This window comes from Hyaena hyaena, unplaced genomic scaffold (assembly GCF_003009895.1).
Source record: "Hyaena hyaena isolate Hyena2069 unplaced genomic scaffold, ASM300989v1 scaffold_86, whole genome shotgun sequence".
NCBI classification, from domain to species: Eukaryota; Metazoa; Chordata; class Mammalia; order Carnivora; family Hyaenidae; genus Hyaena; species Hyaena hyaena.
Window position 1 is genome coordinate 131096 of NW_024080721.1, and position 24058 is coordinate 155153.

The following is a 24058-nucleotide window of genomic DNA, read 5'->3' on the forward strand; positions in this document are numbered from 1 at the left end:
GTCATGATCTCACAGTTCGTGGGCTCGAGCCCCGCGTCGGGCTCTGTGCTGACTGCCAGCTCAGAGCCTGGAGCCTATTTCAGAGTCTGTGTCTCCCTCTCTCTCTCTGGCCCTCCCCTGCTCACACTGTCTCTCTCTCCTAGAAATAAATAAAAATATTTAAAAAAAAAAAAAAGAATAAGGAATTGGGACACCTGGGTGGCTCAGTTGGTTAAGCGTCCAACTTTGGCTCAGGTCATGATCTCATGGTATGTGGGTTCAAGCCCGGCATCGGGCTCTGAGGTGCTGACAACTCAGAGCCTGGAGCCTGCTTCAGATTCTGTGTCTCCCTCTCGCTCTGACCCTCCCCTGCTCACGCTGTCTCTCTCTCTCTCTCTCTCTCTCAGAAATAAATTTAAAAAACATTTTAAAAATAAGAATAAGGAATTTACAGTCATTGCATATTGATCTAAAACATGTGTTTGACATAATTAGGCTAAGCATGGCCACTTTGTGAGTCCTCAGCTCCTAAAATCCTTAGGTAATACTAATCTCTTCGTGTCATTGCTTCTTATCTAAAAACTTGGTAGTTATGCCCATTTATTTTTAAAAACTCAAACAATGAAAAAAGAGGAAGAGTAAGACATTTATTAAGGACTGGGACTGATCAAAAGAAAAATTACACAGTTCATGAAGTATCTTTCTTCACTGGAACTTCTATTCCTTCTGATGCATTTTGCTGTTAAAGAGAGAAGAGGGGAGGGATTAGATTCTGTCGCATGCTCTCCTCCTTCTCCCCAAGGAGGCCCAGGACCCAGCACTCCTGATGTATTCAAAGGAAATCCAAGATGGCGCTAGGAACTGGAGCAAACATACTAAGTGCGCAGAGGAGAGAGACACCTGCAGGGGGAAGGGGACATAGCCCCAGAAAGGAAGCTCAAGTCTCAAAAAAGGAAGGACCAGAGGGGCTCTGAGGCAAAGCTGCAGGCAGTAGAGAGGGTGCAAGGAAGGGAGCCACCCAAACCAGTGAAGGGGGAGACAGGCCTCAGCTACAGCCATCCGTTCATCTGATCAATAAGCATGTATGTATTCATTCAGTATTAGGGGTACAAAGATAAATAAGGTGCAGCCTCAGTGGAAAGAAGGAAGGAAGGAAGGAAGGAAGGAAGGAAGGAAGGAAGGAAGGAAGAGAGGAAGGGAGGGAAGGAGGGAAGGGAGGGGAGGAGAGGGAAAGGGAAGGAAGGGAAAGAAGGAGGAAGGGAAGGAAGGAGGGGGGAAGGAAGGAGGGAAGGGAGAGAGAAAGAAAGGAAGAAATTGCCAGCTGTAGAGAAGCCAGAAGGGGCTAGAATACAGTATGAGAAATGTAATTCCAGACATTCATCTTGTGCAGGAGACCCTGTGGACAATCTGGGGGTGGGGTGCTGTAGCAGGGCACCAGGGGTCTGGGAATGGAGATCGGAGCCAGACTGGGGGCCCATGGAAATAATCAGCCATGACACTCTTCTGTGTGAGGTGGAGGCAGAGAGGAACAGGGACACAGATCTGGCCACACCATGGTGCAGAGGGCCTGATTCCTTGTGTCCCACTCGACCCCCATCCCCACCAGTGTTAACATAACTCTGGTGACATGTGGAGGTGACCTTGAGGGAACAAGATGAAACCATCAGGAAGACGCGACCACACAAGGCCAGCGAAGGGTCAGAGCCAGGGACCTTCAGAAGGAGGCAGCAGAAAGCAGTGACTGGGTGTAGGAGAGCAGGGAGGAAGTCTGGGAGAATTATGTTTCAGACCTAGGTAACCAGGAAGATGAGTTGGTTACAAGAGAAAGACCAGCCCCGAAGGGAAGAACTGTGCTTTGAGCATGTGGCAGAAGACACAGATGGAGGTGTCTGGCATGCTGTTGGTTAAGGCACAGTATGGAAATACCGCAGAGGTGCAATGTGGACATGGCAGGCAGAATGCTTTCCGGACAGATGGGCGTCACAGTGCTGGGGGTGCCCGGGATCACCCAGGAAAGAGAAGACAGTGCATAAAAGAAGAGCTGAGGCCTGGGGGACACCACCATTTGGGGTGCATGAGGAAGAGGAGAGATCCATGCAGGAGAGAAGTCTTGGCTGAAAGGAGAGTCAGGAAAGAGGCACTAAATGCAGCCATGAAGTCCAGTGGACACAGGGAAGGTCAGGGGGCTGGAGGCCCCAAGAGGCGCAGAGAGAGCAGGGCGGAGCCAATAGAAAGAGGAGGCAGCAGTACAGACACTACACCTTTCAAGCCAAGTGGGAAGAGAACCCGAGAGAGTAAAGAGAAGGTAGGGATGAGCAAGGGGTGGGGACCGTTGCTCAGTAGATCCTCTGAATTCACAGAAATTCACCGGCTCACTAAAATTCCTTTGTAACCCCCAGATCAATACTCGTGGAGGGTTTACATTCATTCTACAACATGCTCAGGTGGCAAAAACTAGAGTCTCCCAACATGCGTGTTGTCGGCCAAGGTCAAACAAGACAACGCTCTGCCTCCTTATTGCAGCTCAGACTGTCAACAAGTGTCCTTCTCTCAGCCACGTTTTTGGCATTTTTGTGCTTTCTGGTGGTGATTTTGCTATTTAAGGTGGCCCCCGCGCATAGTGCAGAAGGGCTGGCTAGTGCCGCTAAGCATGGGCTGTGACATGCCTCGTGGAGAATGCACGTGTGTTAGACAAATGTGGTTCGAGCACAAGTTACATGCTACTGGCCGTGAGTTCTACGTGAATCAATAGTGTGTGGTAAAGAAAGTGTCCTTAAGCAGAAACACACATACGACAAGGCTGTGCACTGACTGGTTGACAAAAGGTGGCCAGAGACTCACAGGAACCTCACGCTGTACTTCCCACAGGGACAGTGGTTGAGTATCTGCTTATTCAGCGTTGGCCCAACTTTACAGATCATAACTACGACGATAATGAGAACCAACCGTACTTGGTGGAGGAATTGTCACGTGTGTGCCATGAATGAGCGTTAGAGCAGAGCGTAAGTGGACACAGTAGCATATAGCCAGGTTGCCACTTCCCAAGCACTGGCTGGTCTTTTCCATCTCCGATGCAGGGGGCAGGGGGATGGATCTGGCTTCCCCAGGAGGTGGGCAGCCATGGGAGATCATGACAAGAAGTTGTCATTCAAGGGTCTCACACCTCATTCAGTTACTCACTTAGGGGCCCGTGTTGTAGAGTCTCCCCACCCACCTTGCTGATGATCGGTAGGTATGTGTTAACACTTCCAGTCAACTAGTCTACCTGCCAGACAGTTGCTGCCTACCTGGCTTCACCCCACCCCTGACACATGTATCTTCAATAAATAATCCTTGGGGGGGTTGCCCTTTCACGGATTTTCTCAAACATGAAGACGTTGGCGTGAGGTAGAGTAGCACAGGCAGGAAAAGAGAGATACCCAGACATCAGTAGTTAAAACCGCAGGCTCAATACCACATCTGAGAGCAAGAGCCTCCTATGCCTCTGCTTCTTCATCTACAGAACAGAGACAATATGAGTTGTTGCAAGATTTATAAAAGGCAATGCACATAAAGGGTCCAAACGCAGATGCAGGCACTCTTGGGTGTTGAGCATTTGTTGGGCAAAATGATACAATCCTGAGACTGAGTCTTTCTATCACGCAGCTGTCCCCAACAGGTCTCACTAGCAATGGCCTCCTCCGCTGCCCTTGAACGCAGAGTTCCAAGGGTTGGCACACATCGACATGGCCACACAAAGGCAAAGGCCTTCCTCATGCTGTTGTGGTCTGGGTGTACTCAGTGTGGTCTGCCATCATCGGGCCACTGCGTAATTAAAGGGCGTGGACTATTCTAGCACTAAGGATCGAGCAAGGGTAAGACACTTGGCGAGATCCTTTCCAGTGTGAGAGTGGGAACCTGAATAGCGAATAAGAAAAAGATTCCAAAGCTCTTGTTTAAATGCTCCCTCTCACTATCTACTCCCATATATGAAATGACTTTCTAGCAACCTGAAAGAATCTTAGACAGTGTTTATTAAATTAGGAAAACATGTACTCGACCCCTATTTTGTTCCAGGCACAGAACCAGGGTCTGACGGCTCAGGCTACCTGAACCGAAGCCTCTGTCTTCAGGGAGCTCCCCACCCGAAAAATGTCACTCACAGCTTGCAAATAGTCACCCTGGTTTGGCTCATGCATGTGTTCCTTCCTTCCAATCTGATTGAACATTTATGATGTTCTAGACATTGCCCTTAAGTTTATGGTAGGAACTAAAATCATTAATAAGAATAAGGAGGCCATGCCTCACCAAGGAGTTCACCGTCCAGCAGGGACAAAAACAAATACAAAAATAATAATAATAAATCCCTTTGAGAGAAATGAGCCAAGAAGTTATGAGAGTGGAGCAGTGCCTCACAGTTCATGGTGGCGGAGCAGACTGGGAGCCAGGTCCACCGATCCCAGACCCTGTGCTGGCCTTCCCAGGCTCATTTTGTGATTCTAGGAAATTCAGAGCGCAGCGGGGAAATCTAAAGGTCATGGGAGGGCAGGGACATGGCTGGGACTTAAATCAAAGTCAGTGTCCAAATGAGGGCAGCAACATTGACCCTTCCGTCTGCACTGCCTTTCATTTTTTTAAACATTTATTTATTTTTGAGAGAGAGAGACAGACAGACAGAGCGTGAGCAGGGGAGGGGCAGAGAGAGAGGGAGACACAGAATCAGAGGTAAGCTTCAGGCTCCACGCTGTCAGCACAGAGTCCAACACGGGGCTCAAAATCACAAACCGTGAGATCATGACCTGAGCTGAAGTTGGACGCTTAACCGACTGAGCCACCCAGGCGCCCCTGCACTGCCTTTAAAGAGACATTTCCTAAGTGATCAATTTTGTTATGGAAATCAAATCAAGAGTTTGTACCGCAGTGCATGTATGTGTATATGACCAATAGCATCATATTATTAAATGAAATATAGCCAGTTCATGGAGAATTCTATATTTCCCCAAGGATGCTCTATAAAGCAAAAGGAAATGATTTAAATTTATAAAAAAGGAATATGATGAGTCCATTTCTTCATAATGAGTAGTTTCTTGATTTCCATATGAAGTTGGTGTTTATTTTTAGGAAGCACAGAGATTAAAAAGAAAACCTACCGTTTGCATCTTTCATCCAATACAGCCTCACTGGTAAATTTGCTTTCTATTTTAGTAAAACGTCAGTGGACTGCCTTCAAACTACAGTGGTTAAAAATTAATTATACTAGGCTCAACCGATGTTCTTTAAAAATAACAATTTCAGGGACCTAATGTGCAGGATTCCATCATCTGCTCAAAAATACCCGCTGGAAGCTTGCTGTGTGCCAGACTCTGTGCTGGGCACATGGAAATTGTAGCGAGTGAATTGCCCTCCACCCTGTGCCCCGGGGGGTCTGGCGCAGCACGATGCCACAGAGAGGAGGTGGACACCTTCTGGGGGGTCCCGTGATGAGGATGTCCTAAAGGGTTAGGAGTAGACCTCCCAGGGGACATCTGGACACCAAGCTGAGCCCTGCCCAGGGAGGGGCGAGCAGCCAGGTGGCTGTTCCACGTGGAGGTCACAGCAGGACGGGCTGGGCATATTTCAGTCCTGCTGAGCTGAGGGGTGAGGCCGACTTGGAGAAGCAGACACGGGCCAGAACACCAAGGCCTTTGGGCCACGCTAACGGGTTCAGACTTTATCCTGAAGGGTTACGGTGCTGTGTAAACTGAGCTGTGAGAGCTCAAGCTTTGGTATTAACATGTGTCTGTGTGCAAAAGCAGATGTGCACTGAATCGATGTCTGTAATTGTGCCTGGGGATTCCTTTTAAGCGTCCACTTCCTGATATCCCCTTACTAAAGGGAACCTTTAAACAGACTTAGGTACAGATTCCCCAGTAACTGGGAATTTATAAACCCGTGAGACTCGATGGCACTCGATGCTGGTTTGGTACATCAGCGCTCGGTCTTCAGCTCCCCCAGCACTGGGGGCAAATAGGCTGCTCTTCCTTTTGGCTTAGTGCCTGTCTTTTGCACACCTCTGCTTTACCCCATACATGAAGTGAGCATTAGGGGATTACATGGAAAGGATCAGAATCTCCTCCATGTTTCAAGAGAAGCCCGAGGACAGGGTGCAAGGTGGACAGCATAAGATCAGAGCCAGAGTCAAGAATGCACACACCGGTCCATGGTGAGAATGAGGAAATAATCAGCCAATACCAGAGAAAATGTGTGGCCAAAATCAATAAGACTGGACCCCTGTGAATGTTGAGGGAAGAGAAAGAGTAAAGAAGAATCAGTGATGCTCTAAAATTTTGAGCTTGAGAAAATTAGGTGGATGGTGCTGCCCTCAATTAAGACAGGAAGAGGAGGCTGGGTGGGTTCTGGGAGGCCACAGGTAACCATAGCAACTGCATCCAGCGGGCCCAGATCTCAGGATAGAGTGCGGTCAGAGAAGTATGCTTGGAAGTAATTGCAGATCATCGATGAAGTCGGGCAAGTGGAATAGATAATAGAACAATCTGTAGAAGGAGGAGAGAGTGGGCTAAGGAGATAATACAAATGGTCACCAGGATTTAAATTATCGATCGAGGAGAGGCAGGCGGATCCAATTTCATGGATCCGAGGGTTGGAAATCCAGGATGCAAAGAGCAGAAGCGAATGAGAGGTGAGCAGGGTGGGCAGCAGCCAAAGTCCATGGAGAAGTCGAGGAGCTTAGCGGACAAGGAGGGCGGGCAGTTGCTGGGATGGGGACGCATCAAAGGAACGGCTGTTCTGTCTGTCTGTTTGCCCTTCAACTGGACACTTGGTCACACCAGAGGTGATGATTACAAAAGCCACAGGAGAAAGCCCGAGGTGCATGGGATGGAAGAGGCGCCTGAAGGGCAGAGGCTTGGAGGAGGCGAGGAGGTGGGGAGGCGAGGGTGAGAACAGAGCAGCAGAGTAAGACGTTTGGGGGCAGCAGTGCCCAGGCGCTCGCTCCAAGCAGCTTCTATTTCTAAATATGCGTGTTTTCAGCCGTGTCCCCTTACCTCGAGGCCGTTACTCAAAGCCAGTGTCTGTTCTTGCTCTGTGCCTCCTGTACGGGTACCCTCGATTCTCAGGAGGAAAGATCCTTCTCAGGCTTTCTACAGACAGAAGGAAGGATAGGCTCTGTCATTCACACCAACATGTGAGATGACATGGGCCCCACGACAATAAGTAGTGGAAACGGTCATGACCGGCATGAGCCAACCCACACTGCCGAGGGATGCCCAAGACAGGACAGCTCCATCTTCCTTACCCGGCTCTCCCTCACTCTCCCCTGCGAGGCATCACAGCTGAACCCAGGCATATTTCTCTGCGCGTGTGATCTGTCCTGGCCACTACTGTAAGCCTCGAGGGCAGGGACTGTCACATTTGTCTTTCAGTCCTCCGTGAGATCTGCCCAGTGCTTGTCACACACATTTGGTGGAATAAATTAAATTGTTGTCTTCAAAGAAATCTCAGAGACAGATGCTCAGGCGCGTGTATCCATGACATTCCCAAGGCCCAAAATGTTTTTAAAATTCAGCTCTGGAATCACCTTCTGAGCTGTGCAAAAAGGATCAGTCACATCAATTTATATCCATAAAGTAGTTTTGGTCCCAAATGGCATTTTCCCAATGCGTAGCCAGCCTCCCCCAAGATGGCCTCCTGGACTTCATACTTGGTCACCGGACCAGAGTTGGCCTGTGTGACTAATAAAATACACAGAAGTGATGATATATAACTTCCAAAATTAGGTAACAAAAGACCATGTCTTCTGTCTCAAGTGCTCTGTGGCATGCTTATTCTCTCCTTCTCTCTTTTATTCTCTCCCTCTCTCTCCCTCTCTCTTCCTCTCATCATTGTCTCTGGGGGAAGCCAGCTGTCACATTTTGAGGACATTCAGACAGCCCTACGGGAAAGCCCACAGTGGGAGAAATTAAGCTCTCAGTCCCAGAGCCCATGAAGAGCTGAGGCTCTTCACAACCATGTGAGTGACCTTGGAAGTGGATCCTTCAGACCCAGTCAAGCCTTCAAATGAGATCACAGCCCCAGACAATATCTTATCTGCAGCCTTATTAGGGGCTGTGTCAGAACCACGCAGCTGAGCTGCCTCTGGGTTCCTGACCTTCAAAGATTGTGATATAACAAACATTTGTTGCTTTCAGCTGCTGAGTTTTGGGATGATTTGACACACAACAATATATAACTAATGTACCCAAGTTGGTTATTAATCTGATTAGTCACTTTCATTTTGGCTATTTCCAAAATCAAATCCAAGGACACACACTGTCCACCGCTACAGCAGTTTGAAAGAATGGGCCATAGATTCTGAAGGCAATTCCAAAAAAAGAAGCATTCAAAAAAAATGTCTTCAGCAATGGTCACGCTGTTCAAATAATTTTATGTTCTCCCAGACAACTCAGAGGGAGTCTAAAACTTCTTGTTTTAAATCAAGCCTCAGGTTGTAAGCTTTGGCACTTCAAATAAATTTCAGTATGCCAAGTGAGGATCAAACACATATTAATGAAATATTAATATCTGTATTCATTTTAATGAAGAAATCCAAAATAAAGTGAATTTCACAACTCTTCCCAAAAACAGCACTGGCAAAAACAGAAGCTTTAGAGTCTGACAGATCAGAAATAAAGTACTGTCTGTAGATCCATCTCCTACATTGGCAATGTAGCCTTGGACAAACTACAGAAACTCACTAAGTCTCAGTTTGTTCGTCCACAAAATGGGAAGGAATGCAGTGCCTCCTGGGATGGTTGTGAAAGAGAAAGCTGGGTCAACCAGTTAGCACAGAGTATTTTGCATATACAATTAACACCACGAATTATCACTCATCTCTTATATAAAAGCAGGCTCACAGAGCTATCAAGAAGATTAAATGAGGAAAGTGATCTGTAAAAGAGAGGAACTCCAGTCTTATTCACTTCATCTGCTGGCCCCCAAACACCTTTCAAAACAGATGGCAAAGAGGGGTTCAAGAGAGTTTACACTTTTTCAGAAAATGCCCCAAAGTGGGGCAGGAGGAAAGGTCAATGCCAATGTCCTCAACCAGATGTGATATTTTGATTCCTGCTAACATTTAAGTAAGTTTTGATGCCTCATGTTTACCTTTTTAGTGATTCACAAAGCAAGTTCGTGCAGTACTGCTCTTTCCGTTTGCACTTAAATATTTTGTATTTCTGGGGTTAATCTACTATGAAATGGTTTCAACAGAGTCTGGCTTGATCCGAAAAGCCTCTGCTGGTGTCGCATGGAAAAAAGTAGGACCACTTACCAAGTGACCGTTCATATAACTGTTCACTTCTGGATTTGTCAGGAATGAGACCTGTAGTACAAGAACAGTCATCAGGCAAGACCCTTTCTCCATTTCCAGAATATTCTGTGATTTTATTATCGATGCCCCGAATATGCCTCCTTTTAAGCAAGGAAACAATGGAAGATCACCATCAGCACCAATAAGAAAAAGGCTCAGGAAAGTAAAAATGGCTCCTAGCCCATTGAACCCTAACCCAACCCCACTTCAACTGAGAGCCCACGCAAAAAGGAAAGGAAGGAGGGCCCTCCCTCCCTCAACCAAGACTCTTAAAGGGATGGTCAGTTCTCATCACATGGCTGCAGGAAGACAGAATTCACCCTCAATCAATGAGATGAGCTTTAGTCCAGGCCTTCCAGCCACACATTGTTGCACACTTGGGTCCTACAACCCAGGCTATGTACCCAGAAGGAAATAAGCATGTTCAAGTTAAGGGGGCCTCTCAAGGTAAAATCCAACTTCTGCCCTGCCTGCTTGACACACAGGGCCTTCAAATGGAATCATGTATGGAAAATCTCTGTATAAACATAAAGGGATACCTAATGAAAAGTTGTATCGTTATTGCCTACTGGTAAGAAAGGAACAAAATAAAAGAAGATGCTCATTTTCTGGAATACTGTAATTGTTCAAAGGTATGGATAGTGTTTCCAGTTTTAATGACTCATTAACAGAGAATTACAATATAAAGTTGTTTCAAGAAAGGAAAACATTAAAAAGAACATATCTCAACTTACCAAGTAGATAGCTGTTTCTCCATGTAGAGGAACCAAATATGTCCCCAAAACCCATCTAACTCAATTTTAAGTCATTTCAGCACATGAAAAAGAGAAAGAGAAAAAACACATTGTAAAAAAGGCAAACATTATCAGGAGGATTCTGATGTATCACATAATTCATTTTTGATGAAATAAGGCAATTTATTGTATTAAATAATTTGATGTGGTGTCAAAGATGTATGTCTATGAAAGCACATGGCAAAGAGCAAATTACATGAAGTTTAAATTGCCTGAAAAGCTTTCCACTGGACTCAGAATGTGCTCCCAAATGTTGGGAAGCAGAAATACAGAACCTTTCATATGGACTTGCAAATAGGCTGCATTTAGATCAGATGTGGGGGTTTTCTGGGCATGAAGCTCCCCTAATGTGTTCAGTTAGGAAAAGTCTTGCACAAGTAGATTCCACGAAGCCACTGAAAGTCCATATACGTAACAACATATATCCACACAAAAATTTGCACACCAATGCTCATACCATCATTGTTTATAATAGCAGAAATAACCCAAATGTTGATCAAGTACTGAATGGATAGATCAAAGGTAGTATATCCATACAATAGCATCTTATTCAACACTAGAAAGGACTGAAGTACCAATACATCAGGTTGAACTTCCAGAACATGATGCTTAGTGAGGTAAGCCAGTTACAAAGGACACATACTGTATAATTCCATTAGTATGAAATGGCCAGAGAGGCAAATCCATAGACCCAGAAGGCAGATGAGTGATTGCTGGGGGCTGGGGAATGGGGAGCACAGAAATGGCTGCTAACAGGGATGAGATTTCTTTTTCAGTTGATGAAAACATTCTGGACTTAGATAGTGGTGGTGGTTGTACAACCTTATGAATATACTAAAAGCCACTGAATTGGACACATTAAAAGGGTGAGTTGTATGCTATGGGGATTATAACTCAGTAAAGGTGTTATTAAAAGAAAAGGGAGGGGACTTGCGTGGCTCAGTCAGTTAAGTGTCCGACTCTTGATTTCAGCTCAGGTCATCAACTCTGGTTCATGGGATCAAGCACCATGTTGGGCTCTGTGTTCACAGCAAAGAGCCTACCTGGGATTCTCTCTTTCTCTCTCTCTCTCTCTCTCTCTCTCTCTCTCTGAAAATAAATAAATAAACTTGAAAAAAATGGTCTGGGGAATACATGACCTAAGCCAGGCCAATGGGAGTCATGCCAAGAGGCATGTCCAGTAGGGCTAGAGAGAAATGCTGCCTTTCCCCCCCTAAGTTAGAGGATCTGAATCTGGAGCAGTGTGTGGCCTTGCTGAAAGGAAAAAGCTCATCTGCAGTAAAAGAGGGAAGCAGAGAAGGGAGGGGAAGTGGTGGGGATGGGGGAGGGGGGGAGGGAGAAGCTGGCAAAGGTGGTATGGAAGATTCCTAAATGAACTGGTCCATGAGTTCAACTCCGCCCCTTCCTTTCTGGGAATGTGATCCAGGGACTTACCCGTTTTGGCTTAGGCGAGTTGTAGTTGAGTTTCTATCATTTGCGATGGAACACGGTAAATAAGTTAAATGCCTGTCACCTCTCATCCCCTGAGATCAGAATTCCATTTCAGTTACTCTTCCTCAGTTTCTCCCTTTGGATTGTTTCTGGGTCTCCTGGCTGAAGCCATAGGCAAATCTCATCCCAACTACTCCAAATCAGTGTTTGTCTAAAGTCAAGTTCCCTCATCAACCTACAGGAATTAGCATCACACTCTGGACGGTGGCTAAACCATTAAGTGGTTGACTATGCACTCAGGTGCCACAGAACCCTCTGTCCTCTCTATATTTCTCCTTCAAAATTAACAAAAAATCATAGAAACTACCCACAATTCAAATATGTACTTGGTTAAGGAGAGAAGAATATTAGCAAACTTAGACATTTATTTCCTCATATTTCCTTACAGCTTTTATACTTATTAAAATCATGTAAGGGAAAAATCCAAACTTCTAATATTTATGGTGTCTCTCATTATATCCTTGGGAGATATTTTCCCTTTGATCTAAATCCTTAGTTTTCATATTTTGGATTTTCAGTCTTATCCTCCATGGTTTACACCTTTCTTCACATCATATTCCTTTCCCTGGAATTGTTTCTATAAACTACATATGCTTTTCAAATGATCTTCATTTTCATTACCCCAGGATTTTTTTTTTCATTTTTATTTCTTCTATTTCCTACTTCCAACAATGATTTCTTTGTCTGGTGCCTAAATTCATCCTAGTTTAGTTTCTTTTATGTTTCTAATATCACTGCTTATTCCACTGAAAATGGTTAAAAGCTGTTTTCTCATTTTTTTTCCTGTTTCATATAAGAAATCTATTTCAGAGTTTCCAGGAATTACTTGAAATCTCCATCTGCTTTCTCTTTCTTCCTCCAAATTACAGAACTCTTTAATTTAAAGAATTCTTTTTTTTTTTTAATTTGCTCATCATTCTTTATGACCTCTTAATCTTTGAAGGACATCCACCTGAGAGTTTATTTCACAACCTTGCTTGTTTCAGGGGCTCACCTAAGGAAATGTCAGAGTCTTCTTACAAAGCTTGGATTGGCAGAAGTGGGCAGTCTTCACTATGCCATGAAAAAGTTGCAACAGATGTGTGGGTTGTGTGATCAGAACTGACTTCCCAAACCAGTGATGGAAGAGGGATTTAATGGAGAGGGGCAGTTACTGAGTTCATTTCCATGTGTTAAAGGCCATAGAATGAACTAGAATCCATTTCTCAACACTCACTACTCACTCCCAGCTGCTGCTGGCTTCCCTCACCCGTCCTGCCTGCCTCCTAGGGTCCCCACCTGGTCTCAGCTGACCATAGGGCCATTGTCATTAGGATGAAGCCAGGGATCCTAGACACGAGCCCAGAGGTCCATCCCTTCCTCTCCGGATCAACCCTCATGTGTCTGTGCCCGTATTGTGCTCATGACGGTTGTGATGATTTCTGCCCGTTCCAACTCACCAGCTTCTCTTGCACGTCACAGAACCCCTGATGGTCCCCTTGTGCTTGGAGTCGCTTTTCCTCCCTCCGCTGAGCGCCTGTCCCCTTTGCCCCGATGGACATTCTTGCTGCGAACGTCAGTTCCCCAGGGAAGCTCTCCCTGCCCCTGACGATATTGTGTCCTCTCAACCTATGTCTCCAAATGCTCGCCTGGTGGTCAGGACCAGCCCTGCTGCACGGACCCCCCCCCCCCCCCATTTACTCGTCTACAAACTCCACACGGGTCGGGACTTGCTTGTCTCACTCCTCACTCTCTCCCTAGCTGCTCCCATATAAGCCACAAAATTAATACGAACAAAATGCCTGTGAAATGCTGTGCTGGGTCCTTGTCATTTCTGGGTTGGCCGGGCCACGACACATGAGTGTGTCAGCTCAAAAACACATCAGACTTCCTAGACCTTCCACTGGAGTCTAGAAAAGGAAGCCCTTTGGGGCGCCTGGGTGGCTCAGTCGGTTAAGCGTCCGACTTTGGCTCAGGTCATGATCTCACGGTTTGTGGGTTTGAGCCCTGCGTCGGGCTCTGTGTGGACAGTTCAGAGCCTGGAGCCTGGTTTGGATTATGTGTTTCCCTCTCTCTCTGCCCTCCCCCCGCTCATGTTCTGTCTCTCTCTGTGTCAAAAATAAACATTTTTTAAAAATTAAAAAAAAAAAAAAAGAAGCCCTTCATCCCATCCTAACACCCAGGAAATAGATCCTGAAACCAAATCAATTTCAGTTGAGTTGCAGACTCCGGGAGCCACGTCCAGCATCTCTCCTGGACCAGACGCTGGACCAGATCTTTCTTTTCCACCAATTTACTCAGTTCTCACAGTGCTGTCAGGCGGTCTTTCCTGATGGCATCTCACTGGTGAAGAGGCGGCCGGCCCATCATGGAGTTAAGTACCCAGTACGACAAAACTGCCCTTCCTCTTCCCTCCACTAAACATAGTGCCAGTGAGCTGCATACTTGGTTCTAAAACTTTAAAGATTTGCCAACTGTTGCCTTAAGCTCTCTGTTTCCAAATCTCTGGGAAACAGAGAGAGAGAGAGAGAGTCTGGGAAGTTCGGGAGACGCCAGCCAAGCAAGCAGAGCTGGGCTTGCCCGTTCCTGGGCGATATTCTGGTGAGTCTATCACATGGGTCTGCTGGTCACAGACCCACACAGAGCCTCCCAGGTGCCATCCCGGGAGACACCAGCCCCTGGTCCTACCTCTTCGCTGCTGTTAGACTCAGAACTGGATGACCAGCGGCAGTGAACCCACACGTCGTGCACCTGCTCGGCAGACATGCGCACTGTGCTTCTGCAAACAGCTGCCGGCTGGAAGGGAAAACAGAGAGTTGCATCCTCAGCAGCTCGTAGGAAGGGTTGGGGCCTGTCTCAGAGATCAGTCAATGCTGTAATGCCTGATGGAAGGACACAAACAGAAGGGGGAAATTCAGAGGCACCTCGCGTTTCCGAAATGAAAATCTCTCAGGAGCGAAGCCTACACAAATGAAATATCTCAAGATGGGCTGTTAGGAGTGTGGTGTATCTTGAGTTCCCCTGGAGAGCAAACACCACCTCTGTGAGCACTAAGCGGGCTGCCCCGAAGTTTCCCACTGGAACACAAGGAAGCCGGAAGGACCCAAGGACTGTGTTCTCCTCTCCTTTGGCCTCAGGGTCCGTTAGGAGCAGATGCTGTGACACTTGGGTTTGAGCCCTTTGTCCAACAGTCACAGAGGAAAGTCTCATGAAATACGTAGCAAAATAAAGGATTTCCTTTTTAGAGTTTACATTGTTGCAAAGCGACTCTGACATAAAGTAACAAACTCATAAACTCACAAAACCCTGAGAACTCCTACGTCTGCAGGCAGGCACCTTGGAGATGGAGAGCTGGCGTGGTGGTATTGGCCTGCTACCCCAGACTCCTGCCCACAGGTGGTAACCTACTGTTGGACCGCAGTCTGGTCACCAGGCAAACAAAATTGAACATGACATGGTTCAATAGAACCAGAGCCAGTTGACCTATTATACAATGGTCAGCTACAAAATAGCGTGGCTCATGCCAAGAACAGTGTTAGATTAGTTTAAGATGGAATTTAAAATATCTCTGGAATTTGCCTTTGGGACTGGCCTCTTTGTATTCACTTAGCCCGGAACCATCATTGTACCCATTTCAAAGAGCAGGAAACTGAGGCAGCAGGGGTTACATAATTTGCCAAGATCACTCAAGACCATGGAGTCCAGAGCTCAAGCCCTCAACCGCTGAGTCGCACTGCCCCTGCGCAGGGAACACAGCACGGACACAGTTAGAGCCCCCGCCCCGTGTGCCTGGAGACCAGAGCATCCGTATGACTGGGCACAGCCCCGGGTCATGGAAGACATGAGGCGCTTCTGCATGTTAATTTCTGGGATTCGGCGTTTCCTGCCCCGCTTACCGCGTAGTAGCCCCTTTGGAAGTCACAGGTAGAAGGGTCTGCTCCAGAATCTCTCCTGCATGTGGTCTCCCGAATGCCGAACTCCAGGTCCATGTTCAAGCTGTCCTGCTCCAGGACATAGACCTTCACAGACACAAAGCATCAGTTTGCCATTGGTGAGCTTCTGAGGCTTATGACGCTACAAATGTTCCTCCCTGCACAGTAAGAAAAAGTTACAGACCCTCTGTGGAATCTCCCAGTTCCAGGCCCTCAGTCCAAGACCAGAAGAAGAGATGTTTTTCCAAAGGCACATAATACTTCATTAAAAAAAAAAAAATGGAGTCAGAACTTAGGCGTTCAAAATCCAAGGTCAACATTGCTTATGATGATTTCCATTTATAATTGATCCTCATGGCGGACTCCATTTTTGCCAATTTGCCTACTCACAAAAATTTATTTATAACCCCAAAATCAAAGTTCGGAGTCCCTTTGCTGCCATCCACAGGCATGCGCGGAGGGGCAAAGAACTTGAGGTGCCCTGTGCACACGTTCCCAGCTGAGATCAGTCAAGGCAGCTCTCTGCCTTCTGGTTTCTGCCATCATGCTGTAGGCTAGCGTCACTTTCCTGGTCTTTTTCGGGCCCAGTTTTTCTCATTTCTGTGTTTTCTACTGGTGATTTTGCTGTTTGAAATGGCCCCTGGGTGTAGACTTAAGAGAGCCGTCCAGGGCTCCCAAACGCAGAGGCCTGGACGTGCCGTAAGGAGAAAATGCGCATGGTAGACGAGGAGCCATGGCTCAGGACGTGTTTAGTGTGTATGGTGACTTTATAGACAAGTGAGAAACTTCCAAACTCCCTGACGAATTGCAGTGTTCTGATGACACAGAAGTCTCAGGACTCAGGGAGTCTCCACTGTGTGCCCAGCGCCACAGGCAGAGCAGGGAGGATTCCGTGCAGCCTGGATGGCAGTTTAAGCGCCACACAGTAAACACGATAAAGGAAGCTAAGCGAGGTGGCTGTGGATGGTTATGGTGTCATGAGGGAAAAAGCAACATGGTGATGGGGTGGAGAGGAGGAAGTATTGGGGACAGCATGCCAGAGAAATCCTCCCAAGGAAGAAATATTTTCCGCTGAGGCTTATAGAATGGGAAAGAGCTCATCGCGTGTGGAAAAGGCAGAGCCAATGTCCTGGGGCAGAACAAGTCCAGCGGTTGTGGCCGAAGCAAAATGAGCAAGAGGGGAACCCTACACGATGATGTGTGAGAGATGGGGGCGGGGGGTGTCTGGTAATTTATGCTCCTGCTGCCCATGGGACGGTGTTTAGATTTCATTCTCATTGCAATAGAAAGGTCTCAGAAGGATTTAAGGGCTAAGATGTGAATCACACAAGGGGGAGGGGCGGGAAGAAGATGGCAGCCGGGAGGCCGGACAGGAGCTGCCACGGCCCAGTACCTGGCCACACACCCAGGCTCCAAACCTCAAGTCCCTTTCAGTCCAGTGAGAAGAAGGTGGGGAGAGGTCTCAGTGAGAGCCCGGACCGCTCACAGGTAGAAAAGAGCCGGAACCCGCAGAACATTTTGTTTGGTAATAAGTGACAAACTCCCAGCCTGGGATGGGGGACCTTCATGTCTATTCCTTTCTTTTAACTTTTTTAAAATGTTCATTTATTTTTGACAGAGAGAAAGCGCAAGTGGGGGAGGAGCAGAGAGAGAGGGAGACACAGAATCCCAAGCAGGCTCCAGGCTCTGAGCTGTCAGCACAGAGCCTGACACGGGGCTCGAACTCACAAACTGTGAGATCACGACCTGAGCTGAAGTCGGATGCTTAACCCACTGAGCCACCCAGGCGCCTCTTTCATATCTCCTTATAACACTGGGTGAGGCATGCTCGTAGAAGTAGATTTTTCTGGAAAGAAGTAACACTAAACATCCACAATATTTACCACTTCATTTACTCATAATTTTAAAACATTGGATAATAAATCAGTCTCATAAAGAAAGAACCCTATTCAGCTGGAGACCATTGGTGGGGCCCTTCCCCCACATCACACGTCAGCAGTTTCCCTGAAAGCGACCCAGTGAGAGCAAACTGGAGTCACAAAGCCTGGGTTGAAAAGAGGAACATGTGGAAATTTTCGAATACAAATAATTTTCTTGAACTCTGAGATAAGTTTGCAACCTTTTTTTTTTTTTCCATCTTTAAGCACTTGTACGCACTCTGTTCAGAATAAGAAGAAAAGCCTAATGATTTTGCCTTTTCGTGGAAACTCAGTTTCAACCAGTGACTTTTCCTCTCTGTGTTGTTTTAAAAAAGGCGAGACAACTTAAATGTCTGAAGGTAAGGAATCAACTGGAGGAAACCCAAGATCCAGCATTGTTGGATTAAATTGTAGTGAAGTAAATCACGGGACTTCACAACTGTTACACTACGCTCCTGTTTGTCTTTAAAGAAAATATATTTTATTCCAATACGTGAAAAAGGTCCAGCAAGGCATTCTCCCACATGTTCACAGTGGGTGTCTCAGAGGAATGGATAATAGATAGTAATTTTGTTTTTTTCTTTCTTGTTGTATTTTCTGACTTTGTATAATGAGAATATTTGGGGGTTTCATTCCAAACAGAAGTAAAAGTATATAAGCAATAAAAGTCCATGACAATTCCTTTTGGTGATTATAATGGTTCACTTTATGTGTCAACTTAACGGAGCCACAATGCCTGGATTTTTGGTCAAAAAATATTTTGGTGATTTTCGTGGATGTTTTCTGGATATTTTCGTGAAGGTGTGTTTGGGATGCAATTGACATTTACATTGGTGACTTTGGGGGGCACCTGGCTGGCTCAGCCGGTTAAGAGTCCGACTTTGGTTCAGGTCATGATCTCAGTTTGTGGGTCGGGCTCTGTGCTGACAGCTAGGCTCTGAGCCCAGAGCCTGCTTCAGATTCTGTGTCTCCCTCTCTCTCTGCCACTCCACTCCTCGCTCACTTGCTCTCTCGCTCGCTCGCTCTCTCTCCCTCTCTCAAATATAAATAAACATTAAAAATGTTTTTAAATAAATTGGTGAATCTGAATAAAGCAGATCATCCTCCTTAAATGTGGGTGGGCCTCACCAACCAGTTGAAGGCCTGGATGGAGCAAAAATTGTCTTTTTCCTGAGCAGGCAGGAAATCTGCCAGCCTCCTGCCCTCAGACATGAACTTCACAACCACCTGCCAGCCCACCCTGCAGATTCTGGATTTCCCAAACCTCCATCCGCATAGCGTAAGCCAATTCTTTAAGGTAAATCTCACTCACTCTCTCTTTCCTCCCGCATTTCTTTCTCTATACACACACACACACACACACACACACACACACACAATTGGTTCTGCTCTGGAGAAGCCTAATACGGTGATCATTTAGGTTTTTCAAACTAATCCTTACAATTGGACAAAAAGTAAAGATCAGGTACGAAGCTAAGAATAATTTAGAAAATTATTTAGAAGAAAAAGCAGGGGTTGGGGGGAAGCAAAGAAGATGAACGGTAAAAATGGACAGAAAGGGGCACAGACATCCAAGGATCCCAAACCTTCCGTGGCTTTGCTGCCATCTGCCCCGGAACCCAGGCACCCCCACCCTCCCGCACCCACCCCAGGCTTAGTTGTCCCTTGTCACCTCAGCTGCCCTCCATCACCACCTGCTCCCTGTGGCGGGGGGCTCGGCCCCCTCCCTGGCTCCCCAGTCCACACGCGGCAGCTGGAGAGAGTCTTCCCAAGCGCGAAGATCTGCCTGCGCGTTTGTGCATCTTCCGTTGTCCTTAAAACAGACTTTGGACTTCTCAAAGTCATGCTCTGGGAATGTCCCAAATCAGGCCCACCTCTCCGAGCTCACTTGGCCCTGCCGGACCCTCTCTCAAGGCCTTCAGCCCCCTAGATCCCCCCCCCACGATCCCCCCCATGGCTGGAGGTTCTTGTCACTGAGTCTTCTGCCCCATGTGACGGCTGCCCCGGCCGCGGCCCGGCCACCCCTTCCTCTGCCTGTTCTGCTTTCCCCGCAGTGCGCCCCGCCCTCCGAAACGAACTTCATTTGTTCATGTAGTGGTACATCCCATCCTCCGTCTTTCCCACCCTCTGCTCCGTCCCCAGCGGAACCCGAATTCTGTTATTTTCCCCAGCACAGGGCCCATGTCCACCTTCCTCCCCCGCCCGTGATCCTGACGGAAGGATCTGAGCAAGTCCAGTGTCGATGTCAGAGCACATTGTCTTGTCTTTTCCCATCTTTTAAAAATGTGGACCCAAGTCATTTTGAAGCAATTGCAAGAATATTTGACCCAGGTCCACTGATGAAACCCAAGGGTTCTTAACCCCTAATGAACATGAGAATGACGCGGAGAACACTGAAGAATGTGGTCGCCACCCTGGAGCCTGAGACCTAATTACTCGACCTTCCCTCCCCAACATCAGGAGGCGTCCCGGCTCCGGCCATGCTGACGCGCGGGGTCCAGAGCCTCCGGGCATAGGAGGCAAACTCAGGAATACAGTAGCAGGACCTGACCCTCCTCCCTGAGTCCCTGACCGGGACCCCAAAACCCCCACACGTACATCAACACGACTGAGCCACTTCATCCTTTGGATATATTCCTAGAGTGAAACTAGGAGATCAAAAGTTACAAATGTTTGCTGTTTTTATTGTTTCACATGCTTAGTAATCCGAAAAGGCTGATGAGAAGAAGAATAGGCAGATTTCCAGAGGGAAGAGCCGGAGAGGAAAGGCGTCGCCTGTGAACGAAATCACCAAGCATCACGGGGACGCATGCGTGGGTGTGGTTTGCAGGTGCACCTGTGTCTGACTCACGTGTCTGATACAAGATGGCGCACATGCTAGAATGTGCCCTGGGGAGGCGCACCTCACCCCACCCGTCCCTGCAGGCCAGATTTCCACGGTGTCAGGCCCCACCCTCACACTCCTGTTCACTTACCGAGCCACTAACTTTGTTCTGAAGTGAGTATCAGCCAGATTACAGGTAAATTGAAACCTTGTATCTGTAAGCTCAGCCAGAGGACGCTGATGCCCTCACACCACAAGCAGATTTCGTTAAATGCGAAAGATGGAAGCCAACGCAGCCAGTGTGCAAAAGGGGCGTCCTTGATTCTGATCCTTACTCTTCCAGAAGGAATGCACCTGGCAGCCTGGCAGCTGACCTGTCTCCCAGTGTCCCCGAACCCCACTCCGGGCCCTGACGCCTGGGCATTTAGCTAAAACACAGCCCATCACCTTCATGACCTATGGCCCAATTAGAAAACATAACTGAGACAATTCACTTAATTTCCTGGGAATCTGGACTTGAGAAACCGAGCCCGTTTCAGAACAAGGGTCAGGATGGATGTGCTGTATTCGAACATGGGGCTAGGAAAGCCGTGTGCTTTTCACAGCAGGAGAGAGAACAAGGTACTTGTGAGCTGAGGCGGTACCCAGTCCCCGCTGGAGAGGGCTAGGCGAGCTGCAGGCAGAAAGAAAGCAAAGGCCTTGGGCCCCTGAGGGGGTGTAGCCGCTGCCTACACTCCTGGCTGCCTCTCTGCCCCGGTGCCCTGTGGCCTGGCTGCACGGAGCTCTCATTCTTACCACCCGACCCGTGACTTTACAGACCCTCCCCCACCTCCCATCTTAGCACCCAGTGCCTGGGGGGACTTCTGTTCCCACCCAGCCCACGACCATAAGTAGGCCAGGAAGTCACTGGGGACAGAGGGGGGGAAGGGGACTTGCTGTCCAGGCGTTGAGGCATCTTTCCGCATTTCTTTCTTCGCTGATCACAGACTGAGTGATCGGAAGCCCAAGAAAACTCCTGTCTTCCCCATTTCCCAAAGCTAACAGGACGCAGACCACTACCAAATTCACAGAAGAAGGTGGGATTTCTTTGGCTCAAAAGGCGGAATTTATTTCGTCTAAGGATGAGGAGCAGGAGGTCCAAAAAAAAAAAAAAAAAACCCCTCATTTCCCATAAAGGAGCCATTCTTCATGAAACCTCTCAAGAGGAACCCGGATAGAGAAGCAGGCTGCGGGAAGGGTAACATCTGGAAGGAGGAAACCAGGCCAGAGGGGAAGCTACAGAGGGATCCAGCATCCAAAGTGGCTTTGAGGGTCTGATGACAAGAACTGTAATTAAACTCTTTCTCATGAAAAAAAGTTCAAAAACGAGGATTAGCTGTTATCTTTTTAAACTGGAAAACATTTTAAAGTGGACCCAATAGATGAAAGGATTAAAAAAAAAAAAGGAACAGAAAACAGTAGAAAGAATCAAGATAGAATGTGCACTTACTCTTTTTTTATTATTTTTAATGGTTACTTATTTTTTGCGAGAGAGACAGAGCAAGAGTGGGGGAGGGACGGAGAGAGAGGGAGACAGAATCCAAACCAGCCCCAGGCTCCGAGCTGTCAGCACAGAGCCCAATGCAGGGCTCGAACTCATGAACAGTGAGATCATGACCCGAGCCAAAGTCGGACGCTTAACCGACTGAGCTACCCCCAGGCGCCCCTGTACTTACTCTTTTGACTGAGCTTCTGAAGGCTCGAAACAGATACGGACTCAAGGACTGGGCATTCACTTTTGCCACAGACGCGCCGAGGGCTTCCCGCAAGGAGGACGGGTCATAGTCATACACCGGAAAACCTGGACGTGAAAGGATGTGGGGGACACAGTGAGACAAGACCCCCCCACCCCACCCCACCCCCGCCTCTGGCCAGGATGGCGCCCGAGGCATTAAGGGCAGTGGGGCCTGGCGCTGAGCTCCTTACCTGCACAAGACGGCAAGTTCATTCCAAGAACAAGCACAATCAGTATCTTCATCCCTATCTGCTCCATTCGGGGAAGAATCTTCATTCAGAGGCAGCGAGATCGTGTCTATGTGTCTGAGAAAGCAGCTCTTGATCAAATGTGACCCGGCTTGCTCTCTCCGACCGGAGCAGCCTGCAGCTTAAACAGAAACCATTGATCTTGGGGTCAATATTTACTGCTGGCGTTTCCTATGGAAACGGTCCAGGTTGAGGCTACTTTTGAAGTTCTGACCTCAGCAGGGGACTTTAGCCCACGGCGAAAGACATCAGGATCCGGTCGCCTGTGGGTGCTGTTTGTTTTTCCGTCTTAATTTCATCCGCATGTGCTGCTTTGTCTCTTTTTTTCAGTTGCACGTTTAGAAAAAGGGGGTGTTTTCGTGTTTTCGGCAAAACCGTGAATTTTAAAGTGCTGTGTCTTTGGGGCTCTCCCTCGTGTTCCTAAAGATCTTGTGGTTGATGGCATATGGAAGTGGTGTGGCTATTTCAAGGTGTTTTTGGAAAGTATGAAAGCAAAGGAGATAATTTAATACACAGGAGCTAAATGCGACGGGCAAGGACACGAGCTAAGATACAGCTTCCTGCTAACGGACAATTTTGCACATCACTTAGAGGAAAAGGTGTTTGCGTGTTGATGATCCTCACATGCTACAAGAGTCCAATGTAGCTGGTGAATATTAAAAACGAAAGATACTGGGGCGCCTGGGTGGCTCAGTCGGTTAAGCATCCGACTTCAGCTCAGGTCATGATCTTATGGCTCGTGAGTTCGAGCCCCACGTCAGGCTCTGTGCTGACATCTCGAAGTCTGGACCCTGCTTCTGATTCTGTGTCTCCCTCTCTCTCTCTCTGCCCCTCCCCGACTCATGCTCTGTCTCTCTCTCTCTCTCAAGAATAAGTACATTTTTAAAAATATTTTAAAAAATGAGAGATACTTTATACTTAGTAGTGTGTATTCATGCATGAGAAGCCATGTTGCACTGTGGCTCAGGAAGGCCTAGCCTGGGATCTTGGCTCCACACGCATCAAGTGTCTACCCTCGTGCACAGTACTCAATGCCTCTGAACCTCAACTTCCTCATCTGTAAAATGGGCATAAATAGTAAAATATAAAGTGTGTGTTTTTTAAAAATTTTTTAATGCTTATTTATTTTTGACAGAGAGATAGACTTTAGCAGGGAAGGGAAGAGAGAAAGAGACACAGAATCTGAAACAGCCGTGCTGACAGCTCAGAGCCTGATGCAGGGCTCGAACTCATGAACTGCAAGATCATGACCTGAGCTGAAGTTGGATGTTCAACCAACTGAGTCACCCAAGTGCCCCTGAAGTGTATTGTTAATTGGAGTTCTCCAGAGAAACAGAACCGACAAGGTGTTTAGAGAGGCAGGCAGACAGAGACAGAGACAGAGAGGGACAGAGAGATTTGTTTTAAAGAAAAGGCTCACAAAATGGTGGAGGCTAGAAAGTCCAAAATCTGCAAGGTGGGCCAGCAGACCAGAGACGCAAAGAGAGGCGCAGTCCAGTTCAAAGGCAGTCTGCTGGCACAATTCCCTCCTGCTCAGAGGAACTCATTTTTTGTCTATTGGTGCTTTCAATTGACTAATCTCCTTTTTTCAAAAGACTAATCTCCTTTACTCGAAGTCTGCTGATTTAAATGTTAACCTCATCTGAAAATATCAGTAGAGAAACAGAAAAATGTTCAACCCAGTATCTGGACAACATAACCAACTGACTTATAAAATTAACCATCACATGAGGCGCCTGGGTGGCTCAGTCGGTTAAACATCTGATTTCGGCTCAGGTCATAATCTCACGGTT

At 47.3% G+C, this 24058-nt stretch overlaps 1 protein-coding gene across 1 annotated transcript; it reads right to left on the reverse strand.

Moving 5' to 3' along the window:
- Nucleotides 1-612: 612 nt before the first annotated feature.
- Nucleotides 613-22354, reverse strand: SPP2 (secreted phosphoprotein 2). The gene is made up of 8 exons (XM_039234583.1): nucleotides 22209-22354; nucleotides 21959-22083; nucleotides 15465-15587; nucleotides 14257-14364; nucleotides 10039-10093; nucleotides 9266-9316; nucleotides 7002-7097; nucleotides 613-718 (listed from the first exon to the last, which is right to left on the reverse strand). The coding sequence occupies exons 1-7, from the start codon at nucleotides 22291-22293 to the stop codon at nucleotides 7012-7014; spliced, it is 633 nt and encodes a 210-aa protein (XP_039090514.1). The 5' UTR covers nucleotides 22294-22354; the 3' UTR covers nucleotides 613-718; nucleotides 7002-7011.
- Nucleotides 22355-24058: the final 1704 nt, after the last annotated feature.

Excerpts from the sequence above, each read along its gene's own strand:
- SPP2 (XM_039234583.1), bottom strand. The coding sequence starts at position 22,293 with ATGAAGATTCTTCCCCGAATGGAGCAGATAGGGATGAAGATACTGATT. Across the intron at positions 9,317-10,038 it reads GAGAAACAGCTATCTACTTG|GTCTCATTCCTGACAAATCC; the intron begins GTAAGTTGAGAT and ends CTTGTACTACAG. Across the intron at positions 7,098-9,265 it reads GTTATATGAACGGTCACTTG|AAAGCCTGAGAAGGATCTTT; the intron begins GTAAGTGGTCCT and ends TTCTGTCTGTAG.